The 15,318-nt window shown below is 43.9% G+C and overlaps 1 protein-coding gene across 5 annotated transcripts in view; it reads left to right on the top strand.

The window, feature by feature from the left end:
* Positions 1 to 14,686, top strand: part of THNSL1 (threonine synthase like 1) — a 29,852-nt gene extending 15,166 nt beyond the window's left edge. For 3 of the 5 annotated variants that reach the window (XM_072154136.1, XM_072154137.1, XM_072154135.1), the window contains exon 2: positions 11,992 to 14,686. In XM_072154136.1, the coding sequence (XP_072010237.1) occupies positions 12,043 to 14,229 (2,187 nt within the window). In that variant the 5' untranslated portion in view covers positions 11,992 to 12,042 and the 3' untranslated portion in view covers positions 14,230 to 14,686. Of the gene's footprint in view, positions 1 to 509; positions 720 to 2,259; positions 2,406 to 11,991 lie in introns of those variants that run through there. The other 2 variants (XM_072154138.1, XM_072154133.1) reach the window with 2 other exon arrangements.
* The last annotated feature ends 632 nt before the right edge of the window (positions 14,687 to 15,318 follow it).

Below are 15,318 nucleotides of genomic sequence, written 5' to 3'. Positions count from 1 at the left end.
GGACTGGAAGACTGAGGTGCAGCCCAGGTCCTACCACAAAGTGATGAGCTAATCCCTTACTAAAACCGTACGCCTGCATCTGACTAACCTATAACCTAAGTACCAGAGAGCTGGAGTCATACTGCCCCCTATAGGATCCCCATGGGCACAGGAACTGCAGCCACTATACTCCAGTAAATATTAACACGGCGAGTTTCCATGTTAAAGGGTTGTTCCCATTCCAGCAAATAAATGTTACTGTTTGTATAATGAAAAACTATACAGAGTTTTCCAATCTACTTTCTGCATTAATTCCTCGTGGTTTTCTAGATCTCTGCTTGCTGTCATTCTATAGAAAACTTCCTTGTTTATTTCCATTGGACAGAAATCTGTCCATGGTCACACAGGTGCACGGCTCGTTATATCACAGAGAGTAATCAGAGCTGTGTGATATAACGAGCCGTGCACCTGTGTGACCATGGTCAGATTTCTGTCCACTGGAAGCAAACATAGCAGCTTCCTATAGAATGACAGCAAGCAGAGATCTAGAGAACTGGGAGGAATTGATACAGAAAGAATATATTTAAAAAATGAGAATACCCCTTTAATGTGTGAGGCAGAAGCTTTTCACATGTAAAACAGTAATTTGATTTTCGGGCCGCTGTATTGATCAGAAGTGTCTGTGACTGGATCCCGCTAACAGTCTTATAATCCCAGAACCAAAGCCTTTCTTTCTCGCGGTAAGATCTGTAAAGACGACTTTTATAAAGCTCATTATTTTACATATGAAAATCTTCTGAACAAAAATGTTACAAATCTTGACTGACAGAGCTGTACTAATACATGGCTGCCACATAGAGGAATGGAGAACCTTCAAAGACATGCAGAGATCTGCTCATGTGGCTGTATATATATATATATATATATATATATATATATATATATATATATATAATATAGTATTCTCCTGCAATAACCTGAAGGGGGATACAGATGGACCCAAAAAACACATAATACACACAGATAATACACATAATGATGTCACAGTACAGGGATAATACACACAGTGATGTCACAGTACAGGGATAATACACACAGTGATGTCACAGTACAGGGATAATACACACAGTGATGTCACAGTACAGGGATAATACACACAGTGATGTCACAGTACAGGGATAATACACACAGTGATGTCACAGTACAGGGATAATACACACAGTGATGTCACAGTACAGGGATAATATACACAGTGAGGTCACAGTACAGGGTAATACACACAGTAATGTGACAGTACAGGGATAATACACACAGTGATGTCACAGTACAGGGATAATACACACAGTGATGTCACAGTACAGGGATAATACACATAGTGATGTCACAGCACAGGGATAATATACACAGTGATGTCACAGTACAGGGATAATACACACAGTGATGTTACAGTACAGAGATAATACACACAGTGATGTCACAGTACAGGGATAATACACACAGTGATGTCACAGTACAGGGATAATATACACAGTGATGTCACAGTACAGGGATAATACACACAGTGATGTCACAGTACAGGGATAATACACACAGTGATGTCACAGTACAGGGATAATACACACAGTGATGTTACAGTACAGAGATAATATACACAGTGATGTCACAGTACAGGGATAATACACACAGTGATGTCACAGTACAGGGATAATACACACAGTGATGTCACAGTACAGGAATAATACACACAGTGATGTCACAGTACAGGGATAATACACACAGTGATGTTACAGTACAGGGATAATACACACAGCGATGTCACAGTACAGGGATAATACACACAGTGATGTCACAGTACAGGGATAATACACACAGTGATGCCACAGTACAGGGATAATACACACAGTGATGCCACAGTACAGGGATAATACACACAGTGATGCCACAGTGCTAGAATAGTATAAATAATAAATTAACTACGTAATTGTGTGAAAACCTGTCACATAAATTGATACTAAATTAGTTTTATTCTCTTCCATTTTGCTGCTACAGTAAAACACTGCAGATGCTCCACCCACAATTCTATGCGGCATTGTCTCTGCATATACATCCCATGTGGCCATAAAGAAACTCTTGTTATATGAGATCACCAGGAATACTAGAGACGTCCTCCTGCTTACAACTCCTTTACTCTCATCTTAGTATCTTCTTAGTGTGAAATTTGGGTGAACAATAGTTACTGTCTCCCCCATAGTCAGTGTGTGCCGCTTCGCAGTCACTGGAGCATTGCCCCTTTAAGACGTTTCCCTTTTAAAGTTTGTGAAGTGATGCATGCTGGGAAGGTTTTGTTGGCAGGCAGGGAGGAGGGAGGCGCATGGACCTGCCTTGTGCTGCTGGTGCACATGATGTAAACAGCCCCAGGTCTGCAGGTATGTACATATACACCACCTCTATACCCCATAATGGAAACATTGTATATACACAAAGGATATTGTATAACAATGTGGAACTCACAGTCACATAGTTACCTGCACAATCAATAAACCCATTATGTAGAAATAATGCCCTTTGTAGGGATTGTGTAAGTTAGAGATGTTACATTCGGTGCCAGTGAAAAGTTACTCAATGCTACATTGAGTTACATCATCTAGGAGAACAGCTGGTAATAGGTACTGGATGGTTTTCGCATGACATGAGACTATGGCGCTGCAGATTTTTGGAGAAAGTTCTGTGTCTGTCTCATTCATCTTCAGTAGCTTAAAATTAGCAAAAATATCCTCCAAAAATAAAACAGATAGTCCACAAATCAAGAAAGCCACGGGTGATGCAGTAGCCATATCATCAGGGCCAGATTAAGGGTCCCAGCGTTATGGAGCACCTAATTTAGGATGGGGCCCCCCCAGCTCAGCATCCAATGCGGGGCCCCCTCCCATAACAATATATGTAAAAGATATCACATAGTTACACAGTTTCAAAGCTCTTGAGCAGTGATGGCGAACCTTTTAGAAGCCGAGTGCCCAAACAACAACCAAAATCCACTTATTTCCTATGAAGTGCCAACATGGCATTTTAAGCAGTAACTTATTGTACCCTGTTCTTCCACATCTTTTAATTGTATTGGCCGCCTGAGGCCACAAATACCGTTGAAAGAAGGAGGGCAAATTCAGACCATAATTGTAGCTTCTCTGCATGGTCTCTCTGCAGAGGAAGAATGGTTGGTCCAACAGAATGACCTCGATAGATCTTCGGTCAAAACCTTTTAATTTTTCCCGCAGTTCCAAACAGTCAATGAAGTGTCGCTTTAAAATGGTGCTGAGAGTAGTTGCCTGGGAATGCAAGAAGATTCTGTGGATTTGGTCCTGTTTGGTGAACTCTGTCCTGGGGCAATGGCCTGAGTGCCCACAGAAAGGGCTCTGAGTGCCACCTCTGGCACCCGTGCCATAGGTTCGCCACCACTGCTCTAGAGATCTTAGAAACAAAGATATCTTTAGTTTTAGATAAATTCCTACTTTTACTAAATGATTTCCAATTTTGGTCCATGACAAACTAAAAAATACTACCAACATATTATTACTGAATAATGATACCACAATACTGTTACCAAAAGAACTAACATAATTCCAATATTCCAAACAATAGCGCTACAATTTTCAAGTGATCCCTTGAAACTGACCCACAGGATTACCACAACATGACCGGATTACCAATAATTTACCAACTATAAACTCCATTTACTGATGATCTGTATTGTTATAATACAAACACCACCGAGCAAAGTGCAATATCACTAATGATACCGCTGTACAGGGCCCAAATAATAACATTACATCATGATTATCACCACTACAAAATGACTACAATACTAAATGATAATCTACACACACAGACCAGTATGTACCACCATATAGTGACCATATAGTAGGATATACCAGTCCTGCACAGAGGCTGCAGTGTCATCCAATGACTTACAGGTGACGTCCCTCATGTTGTCTCTTCCCTTCTCTCTGATCTTCCAGGAGACTTCTTCCAGCCATGACTCATCTCTGCTGGTTTATAAAACAGACATGGTTGACATCATCCTTTATTCTCCTCACACCTGACCCTCACATACACAACAACCACACTGTGCCCCCACATGTATACCCCTCACACCACAACTGACCACACTGTGCCCCCACATATATCATATATACCCCTCACACCACAACTGACCACACTGTGCCCCCACATATATCATATATACCCCTCACACCACAACTGACCACACTGTGCCCCCACATATATCATATATACCCCTCACACCACAACTGACCACACTGTGCCCCCACATATATCATATATACCCCTCACACCACAACTGACCACACTGTGCTCCATATATATTATATATACCCCTCACACCACAACTGATCACACTGTAGCCCACATATATCATATATACCCCTCACACCACAACTGACCACACTGTAGCCCACATATATCATATATACCACTCACACCACAACTGACCACACTGTACCCCTACAGATCATATATACCCCTCACACCACAACTGATCACACTGTAGCCCACATATATCATATATACCCCTCACACCACAACTGACCACACTGTACCCCTACAGATCATATATACCCCTCACACCACAACTGATCACACTGTAGCCCACATATATCATATATACCCCTCACACCACAACTGACCACACTGTACCCCTACAGATCATATATACCCCTCACACCACAACTGGTCACACTATAGCCCACATATGTCATATATACCCCTCACACCACAACTGACCACACTGTAGCCCACATATATCATATATACCCCTCACACCACAACTGACCACACTGTCCCTCCCATATATATATATATATATATATATACTCATACCACAACTGTTCACACTGTACTCCCCACATATATTCTGCTCACCCACATATATCATATATACCCCTCACACCACAACTGTTCACACTGTACACACACATATATCATATATACCCCTCACACCACAACTGACCACACTGTAGCCCACATATATCATATATACCCCTCACACCACAACTGACCACACTGTACACACACATATACCCCCCACACTGTACCCCTGACCAGTGTTAATACACACATAGTGATGTCACAGGACAGAGGGTTAATACACACACACAGATGTCACAGAACAGGGGGTATTACAGTGAAGTCACAGCACCAACATTATCAATAAGATAAAACCATAACAATAACTGATGACAATAACCCACACCCCAATGCTGGCTCACTATGGACACTATGAATATAACAGTACATGTACAGTACAGGCTGAGAGCTGTCTCACACTAGAAGGTTAGTCAGTGAGTACAATACGGATCTGACACAGACAGAAGTGTGCTCTAGTACCTCACAGGTGACATGTCTTCTCCTTCAAGGCCAGAATCGGCTTAATTTATGGCTGAAGAATCTTCCACCAGATGTCTCCAGCTCCAGACAGCACATGCCCCACACTGTGCACCTAGAAGTACCACAGTTACTCACAATACAATGCCACCTGGATAACAGAAATATGCCCCCCCCCCAAATATAGCCCATAATAAAACCTGTGTTCCCTGCATATATTACTATACTACTTTCTAATATAATGGGGTGCCACATGAATTTTAGAGGCCCCTCAAGTAATGATTTAATATACTGCCCCCCCATTTAGTTATTTAATATACTGCCTCCCCCATCCTTTGAACTATTTTACATACTGGGCCTCACCCCCAATACATTTCATACACTGGGCTCCTCTGTAAATTATTTTATATTCTGCTCCCTCCATTAATTATACTGGGCACCCAAATGAATTTTGTACACTTCACTCTTTGGGTCAGTAAGATCAGAGGGATACTAAATTTATGCAGGTTTTATTGAGTTAAATTAAAAAAGGGGGTTTTGTCATCTTCTGACGCTAATAACTTTTTCATCCATATATACTTGAGTATAAGCCAAGCTTTTCGTCTTATACTCGAGTCAAGAAAAAAAAAAGAAAGTCAAAACTCACCTTTCCGACCTGAGCAGGTCTTCTCTTGTTCCGTCGACAGCATATACAGACCTGCCGCTGCTGATGGAAAGGTGGCGTCGGAAAGGTGAGTTTTGACTTTCTTTTTTTAAGTGCTACCGAGGGCAGGAGCTGGCTATATATGGGGTCAGGTGCAGGCTATATACCAGGGCAGGAGCTGGCTATATACAGGGGCAGGAGCTTGGCTATATCGGGGGCAGGTGCAAGCTTTATACCAGGGCAGGAGCTGGCTATATCGTGGGCAGATGCAAGCTATATACCAGGGCAGGAGCTGGCTATATACAGGGGCAGGAGCTGGCTATATCAGGGGCAGGAGCTGGCTATATCAGGGGCAGGTGCAAGCTATATACCAGAACAGGAGCTGGCTATATACGGGGGCAGGAGCTGGCTATATATGGGGTCAGGTGCAGGCTATATACCAGGGCAGGAGCTGGCTATATACAGGGGCAGGAGCTTGGCTATATCGGGGGCAGGTGCAAGCTTTATACCAGGGCAGGAGCTGGCTATATCGTGGGCAGATGCAAGCTATATACCAGGGCAGGAGCTGGCTATATACAGGGGCAGGAGCTGGCTATATCAGGGGCAGGAGCTGGCTATATCAGGGGCAGGTGCAAGCTATATACCAGAACAGGAGCTGGCTATATACGGGGGCAGGAGCTGGCTATATATGGGGTCAGGTGCAGGTTATATACCAGGGCAGGAGCTGGCTATATACAGGGGCAGGAGCTTGGCTATATCGGGGGCAGGTGCAAGCTTTATACCAGGGCAGGAGCTGGCTATATCGTGGGCAGATGCAAGCTATATACCAGGGCAGGAGCTGGCTATATACAGGGGCAGGAGCTGGCTATATCAGGGGCAGGAGCTGGCTATATCAGGGGCAGGTGCAAGCTATATACCAGAACAGGAGCTGGCTATATACGGGGGCAGGAGCTGGCTATATCAGGGGCAGGTGCAAGCTATATACCAGGGCAGGAGCTGGCTGTATACGGGGGCAGGGGGAGACTATATCAGGAGCAGGTGCTGTGTATATATGGGGACTGGCTGGCTATATATGGGGCAGGAGGAGAGCTATATCAGGGGCAGGTGCAAGCTTTATAGCACAGCAGGAGCTGGCTATATAGGGGGGCAGGCTACATCAGGGGCAGGACCTGGGTGTATATGGGGACTGGCTGGCTATATAGGGGCTGGAGGGAGGCTATATACAGGTGCAGGAGGAGAGCTATATCATGGGCAGGTGCTGGCTATATAAGGGTTGGCTTATACTTGAGTATATAAGGTACTGAGATGTGTGAGGAGTAATTTTTTTGCCGGGATGAGCTGAAGTTTTCTTTGCTATCATTTTGAGGACTGCGAGACCTTTTTATCAGTTTTTGTTACATTATTTATGTTATGTAAAATGGTGTAAAAGTCACATCTCGGACATTTGGGCGTAATTTTCAGCAATGTGGTTCAACATCAGCAATAACCGTTTTTATATTTTGAAAGACCAGACATTTTGAGACACGGCGATACCTAACGTGTTTGTGATTTTTACTGTTTAATAAATTTAATATCAGTTCTAGGGAAGTGGGGGGGGATTTATTTTTTTTAACTTTTTTTTTTACTATTTTTTAGACCCGTTTCTACCATATACTGCAATACTACTGCTATACAACTGTATTGCAGTATATGCCACTGGCACATTGTAACAAATCAGCAGAAACCATGCAGCCTTGGGTCTGACAAAGACCCAAGGCTGTCATGGCAACCGATCGCTGCCTCGATGACTTCGTACGGTGACGTTGTAAGATGATTGCACCAACATGCCACCATCCTTTAAATGTTGCCGGCGGCATCAGACCGGTTAATACCCGCGGTTGGTGCTAGCACCAATCACGGTTATTAGCAGTGGGTCTTTGCTGCAATATGCATAAAACCATAACTCTGTTTGAAGAGGGCTCAGCCCGTGAGCCCTCTTCATACAGCCCCCGTACCGCTACGCCGTACACGTATGCTGAAGAGGGTGAAGGAGTTAATAGTTAATATTCTAACCCCCCACACACAATTAATTATTTAATATGCTGTCCCTCCCAGAATTATTTATTTAATATGCTGCTGCCCCCCCCAAATAAATAGTTAATATGCTGCTGCCCCCTTAATTCATTAATTAATATGTTGCTGCCCCCCCCCAATTGATTGGTTAATATGCTGATGCCCCCCTTAATTAGTTGATATGCTGCTGCCCGCCCCACAATTAACTATTTAATATTCAGCCCCACCCCCAATTAATTATTTTATATATTTAGGGCCCCCACCATCTTTTACTGCTGTTCTATTAAAAAAATAAAACCTTATACTCACCTCAGGTCCCGCATCTTGTTTCTTCTTGCCGCGTCTGGGCAGAAAAGGGTGCGCGGCTGCGTGATGACGTCATCACGCGGCCGCGCATCCTAGTGCATGGAGCGATGTGCGCCGGGGTTGTCTTCCGGCCAGATCGCTCCAGTTATAGTGCTCGAGCGGCCGGAAACGGCCGCATCGAGCACTATACAGTGACGGGCAGGAGCTTCCGGTCCGGACGGACGGAGGCCCCTGCCCGACTGCCGATGTGTCCGGCGGGGGCCCCAGCAGGAGCTTAATCATTGGCGCTATTGGAGTGCCAGGCCGGGGGCCCCTAAGCAATAAATCTGGATCCGGGGGCCCGGCGCTGGCGCTCCAAGAGCGCCAATGAGGATCCGGCTCTGCATATCATGTATAGGATTTATGACAATCCTATCACAAGCTGTGATTATTACGCCCTATGCTCCGGGCAGTGTCGGGCTCTCCACTGGGTACATGGCGTTCCGGCCCCGTTAGGCTGCGGTCACACGTACCGCTAAGCGTCCGTTCCTAACGCGATGCTAGCGCACAGGGGGGCGGTCCTCGGGCCAAACGCACATGCATTTCCCTGGAAATGCATGTGCATTTGGCCGAGAACCTCCCCCTGTGCGCTATCGTCGCGTTATGACAGACGCCTAGCCATACGTGTGATCGCAGCCTTACTGTGCACTACGTATAGCCTGCATCTGTTCAGATGTTAGGATATGGTGCAATTCTATGCCAGGTCAGACATTGGGGCTTATTTACTTACGCTGCCGCTGGAGTTCCTCGAAAGAGCATTGTCCGACGATAATGCACTGTGCCGCGATTCGCTAACATCGTACGTCCGATGTCCTGCATGTGTCTCTTCTCTTGCGACACAATTTGAAAGTTAAATCCCGCAATCCGAATCAGTCGGATCATCACCCCCCCCCCCAATTTGTGTCGTATGTGAGCCAGCGCAGCAGTGCAGCTGCGACAAAAATCGCATGCGACCCAATCCTAGCGCAGACCCCTGTTAAATACCTGTCCGAGCCGTGCAATATGTCCGAGTTGCGCAACCGAACCCAAATGTGGGTTCCTGGGTATTAATACTTTAAATAATGTGCGCTGCCGTTTTTGCTGAGGATCCTCAGTCAATTAATGTGTCAGTGTGTCCTCCATTATAGAAACAGATACCGCGCAAAGTTTATGTGCATGAGGCCTAATACTGTTATTCATGAACTTCAAAAAAGAGTAACCAAGGATCTAACACGAGCCTTATAAATTGTTATTTTATCAAGAATACAGGAATTTACTAAAATAGACCTTTCGGGGAGGTGGCAGGATCCCTTTAAGAGCGGCACTAGTTGTGCTTGCCCCCTGCGGCACAGTCTTGCTCTCAGGTACATTGTTGCTTGGAGACTGATTTACGCTCCCGATACGTGATGAGTAACCTGCAGCATTAAAGAGGATTTTTCCCGGTGGGATTCCTATGTGGAAAACACAATATTTATGCTGTACAGGAAGGTGGTGAATACATCACTGCATGACAGATCCATGTGTCGGCTTCTGGAAGCTTTCACCACGTTGACCTCCTTGATCTTTTATGAACATAATGTAGGAATTTTTCCTTCCAGATCAAATGAACATCCGACCTAAAACTAAATAGCTCAGGAGGGTCTTCAGATATCTGACATGTCAACTCATTTCTTCAATAGGACATTTAGAGGTTTTTGTCTCCCGTCAACCAAAATTCAGTGAGCTTCCCAATTTTTGGATAGCCTTGTGAGTGGGGTCGTGGAATGTTCTATGTCATGACTAGATATGAAAGGAAACTTTGGCCACTGTCCGGAATATGGACATGTTGCTTTATGGGCTTCAGAGTAGCCAATCGGGCAACTTTACACTCCTAGCAACTAGGCATGGCTGTGATTGGCCAGGTGTCCACCAAACCAAAAATGGGCCCATCAAACAACATGTGGAGCTGCCGAATGGAAGACACCTAACGTAAAGTTCGGGTTCACTCATCTTTAATTATAACCCTCAAACTTGTCACTAAATGCAAATTGGCTGTTGGCCAGAGAAGCCAGTGCCACAACATACTGGATGGAGCAAGAAACCTAGGAACCATTATACACCACGGTGGATTTAGCATTTTTTGGGGGGCAGCAAGCAAAGCTACGTCTATGTTACCTCACCCCTTTGGTGTGGTGGTTTAGCCAGGGGGGAAGAAATTTTGACGAGCGATGAAGGATACTAGTGTGGAATAACAAGGAATCCCCATCGGTCCAGTGAATTTGCAGCCCGTTACTGTGGTGGGTCCTGTGGTCTCTGGGAACCCACAGAGTCCTGGGAGATACATTGTGGGAAAATCCCCACCGCTGAGTGTTCGGTCATATGGATGAGCAATAAAGTGAGATTCTTTTTTGTAATCTAATACTAGCTGTAAACAAAATCACAGCGCCGCCATTTCCATATGCAAAGATTTTTTGATTTTACAAACATATTCTCGTGGAGACATACTGGGCACCTCTCCAGGTTTCTCCGACCTTGTAGTACGGATAATTACTGTCTGGAAATTATGTGAACCTTTCTGTTTCCATCCGGCAAAGAATGTCCTAGCTGTTGGCCAGATCCCATGATGCCAGGAGAATAAGGTTTAGGTGCCCCCTAACGACTAATTGATGAGCAAGTGGAATTGAAGACTTCATGTTGCTAGTTCAATGATGCAGTGTTTGAAGGCAAAAACTTCAAAAACTGCATCAAAAAACATTGTCAGGTCTTACATATGTGAACATACTGTTGGATCCACGTAGGAATGAAAACTGTTGACCTTCAATACTACCCGAGAATGTGAGAACAGGTCAAAATTGCGGCCAAATGTCCGGTTCAACACTTATTCGCCATTCTTCCATCCATGAATATTTGAATAAAATAAATTAAAATGTCAGCACATACCTAAAAAATGACACCTTACATGGGTCCGTACACAAAAGTGTGAAAAAGTTATTGGCCTCAGAATTTGGTAAAAGTTTTTTTTCTTGAACAAAAGATTTTTATTTCATACTCTAACCTAATAAAAACAATATATATTTGGTGTCCCTGTGACCGTACCGACCCAAAGAATTTTGCGGCTCGAACAGTTGGCTCATTCTTGGGGCCGCGGATATGTGTATGAGCCCAAAGCAAAACATGGGGATTATAGAACAACACTCGTGTGCCTGAGGCCTATTGCCCACAAGCGAGTTTGATGCATCCAATTCGCATCAAACTCCGGCCCAAACGCTCAGCAACCAGAAATGAACTCCACGTGTCAGTTCAGTTCTGGTTGCTGAGCGTTCGGACTGGACATTCCAGCAAGCAAGTTTGGTACAATTTAGACGCATCAATCTCGCTTATGGGCAATAGGCCTTTCACTAATTATAGAAATATTCCTTTCTAGAAGAAATACTATAAAAGCCTTTGTTCAAGCCTATAATGGCTTCATATATTTTTAAAAAAAATTGTAACCATTGTACATACATGTTCTTTAGGCCTTATAGTATACATGTGTGCATACAATATATCTGTCTGGTAGTCTTCACATTTTTATATAGATTTTTTTTTAACCAATTATAATAATTTATGTTTTTCAGTGATCCAAACCAATGAATTGTGGTCATTAGAAGTTTAAAAATTTGAAGACAATGGCGAGTCTGTGTAATCTTCGTTCCATAAATAAAATGGCCAGGTTTTTGTTTTCCAAATCCTTGACACCTTCCAAGCTAAGGAAACTCTGGCTTTCTACCTTAAGTTCTCTTATCGGAGAGAAAAATTTGATTCTGATGGGGCCCCCAGGCTCTGGGAAAACCTCTGTTGGCAGAGTTCTTGGCCAAAAACTTGGTTGCCCTGTTATAGATGTAGATGACGACGTCCTTGAAAAAACCTGGAATATGAGCGTCTCCGATAAATTGCAGGATGTTGGTGATGAGCAATTTTTAGAAGAGGAAGGAAAAGCCTTTTTAAAGTTTTCAACATCTGGAAGTGTAATTTCCCTTACGGGATCCAACCCTCTTCACCCTGGCAGTATGGAGAACGCTAAGAAAAATGGAATAGTCGTTTATCTCGATGTCCAGTCACAGGATATAATCGAGAGGCTCGAACGAATGAAAGTAGATCGCATTGTTGGCCAAAGGTCTGGCATTTCAATGGGCGACATACTTAAGAAGAGGAAGTACTTTTATAAAAAGTGGCATGATGTGCGTGTAGTCTGTGAGTCAGGGGATTGTATAGAAGTTGTGGCTGACAAAGTGATTGATGCTGTGAAGAGATATCAGAGTGTAGATGTCGAAACCTTTGTTTCTACAAGATCTCAAGAGCCTAACGCGAAACAATCAAAATTCTTCAGCGATGTGGTTATCGAAGGCTTGGCCAATGACGGTGGACTTTATGTTCCTGGAAATGGTCTTCCAAAGTTCACGGCTGGTGAATGGAGAAGACTTGTCAAATCCTCATACACCGAACGGGCTCAGATCATATTGGAAAGGTGCATACATCCGGCTGATGTACCACCGGTGGTTCTAGGTGACATTCTTGAAAGAGCCTATGGTGATAATTTTTCTTGTAGTAAAATCGCTCCAGTTAGACACTTGTCAGGAAATCAATACATCCTCGAGTTATTTCATGGACCAACAGCTTCATTCAAGGACTTGGCCTTACAATTTATGCCTCATATTTTTGCCTATTGCATTCCAAAAGTATGTAACTACCTGGTCTTAGTAGCAACATCTGGGGACACCGGCAGTGCGGTCCTAGATGGATTCAGCCGTCTCAGTGACCTTGACAAGCGGAGAATTGCCGTGTTTTGTCTCTATCCAGAGGATGGAATAAGCCAAGTGCAAAAATCACAAATTATTGCCTGCCAGGGACAGAATGGATTAGCAGTAGGAGTCGAAAGCGATTTTGATTTCTGTCAGAAAGCTATTAAAGACTTGTTTACTAATCCCAAATTCACTGGTTTTCTTACAGCTGAATATGGAACAAGCCTAAGTACTGGTAATTCCATCAATTGGGCCAGACTCCTTCCTCAGATTGTATACCATGCATCGGCATATCTAGATCTGGTCGATCAAGGTGTCATAACCTTTGGATCTCCAGTCGATGTGTGTATTCCCACCGGAAATTTTGGCAACATTATGGCAGCGCTTTATGCAAAACGAATGGGAATCCCCATCCGTAAATTTATCTGCGCGTCAAATCAAAATCACATTTTGACAGATTTTATAAAAACGGGACGTTATGACCTCAGAGGAAGGAAATTGCTTCAATCCTTCTCCCCGGCTATTGACATCCTTAAATCTTCCAATTTGGAACGCTATTTGCATCTACTATCAAACCAAGATGGACGCCTTGTCAACACACTGTATAGTCAGCTGGAAGGTCAAGGTTATTTTCAGTTACCAGAAAGTTTATTCCGTCTTTTACAGAGGGATCTTATTGGAGGTTGGTGCTCGGAGTCGGACTGTGTATCAGCTATCCATCACGTTTATGGCACAACGGGATACATCTTGGACACTCACACAGCTGTCGCCAAAGTAGTGGCAGATAGGGTGCAGGACCGTACGTGTCCAGTTATCATATCATGTACGGCTCATTACTCCAAGTTTGCACCTGTTATATTACAAGCTTTAAGGATTGAGGAAATTAAGCAGAATCCATTAACCCAACTCCACGTCCTAAACTCATTCCGCCCTTTGCCTCCGGCTCACAAGTCTCTGCTGGCAATGCTTAAAGACCAAGACAATCACAAAAGCCATAAGTGCCAGGCTAATCCAAGCCACATCATGGACTGTGTAGAGAACTATCTGCAGAGTCTATTTTTAAAGGTTCACTAAGACTAAGCCAAGACGGTAATGATGTTTCCTATAAAGTCTTCTCCTGGAAAAGTCAGACGCTTGATAAGGATAAAAAACACAATGGGAAAATAACTTCCGCCAAAACAGATTAGGAAAATGAGCAAAACATAGTAACATTGCAGGAAAACTATTTCAATGCTAATTTGGAAAAAGGAAAGACCTCGGCTTCAACAGTCTAAAATTAGGCTGAGAAAACGACTTATTTACAGCGTTCTACCCGGAATGTATTGTGAGCTGTAGGAAAACATGTCACCAGATACTCCGTACTGCCGGTGATAGAAGCCTATGGAATGAGGCGGATGCTATTCATGCCTTTACTCCATCTACTATATCAGGGAAGTCTTATATAATCTGCTAAATATCTACATTTATGACAATTATGTGTAGAGAGCATCGTTAGGAGAGAATAATTCTACAATAAAGATGTATTTCGAAAGTGTTCTCTTATTGGGCAAGGCAGAGGCGTCACCTTAAACCTTCAATGAGAAATCTGTAAAAATTCAACTTGGGCTGAGTGGACACAAGTAGAGGTGAGCAGACGCGATGGTTGGGTTCAGCGTTCCAGTTTGGCTGCTTTAACCGGACATATTACCGGATTGGTGGATAAAAGGGCTAATCCGGAAGGTTGATGGCTATGAGCTATGAGCAGCTAAGACACCCTCTGGCCATCCATAGCCATGACTAGTTGCTAGGGGCATCAATTTGGCTGTTGCGCCGCCAATCCGGCAATATGTCTGGGTCAGGCAGCCAAACCCGACCATCGGGTCTGCTCATCTCCGCACACAAGTGAATTTATCCCAAGAAAGTCACTCCTTGTACTGGTAGGATTCCCCAGAATGAACCTTGTGTCACTGGACTCGGCAGTCAATTCAGTCCATTCATTGGAGGTTTGGTCCAGGAAATCCCACCAGCACATGGAGCAAGTTTCTCAGACCAAACCCACTTGTGTGAAACTGGCCTTAGGCTACATGCACCACCTGTTTCAACATCTAGCACACATCACCTTGAGATTTTCATGGGCTCAAACATGGCTGTACTTCCTGCACCTTGGTATGTAAGCCAACAATC

The sequence above is a fragment of the Engystomops pustulosus genome, chromosome 5 (assembly GCF_040894005.1).
Source record: "Engystomops pustulosus chromosome 5, aEngPut4.maternal, whole genome shotgun sequence".
NCBI lineage: Eukaryota > Metazoa > Chordata > Amphibia > Anura > Leptodactylidae > Engystomops > Engystomops pustulosus.
Note: the sequence above shows the minus strand (reverse complement) of the source record. Positions and strands in the feature narration are given on the sequence as shown.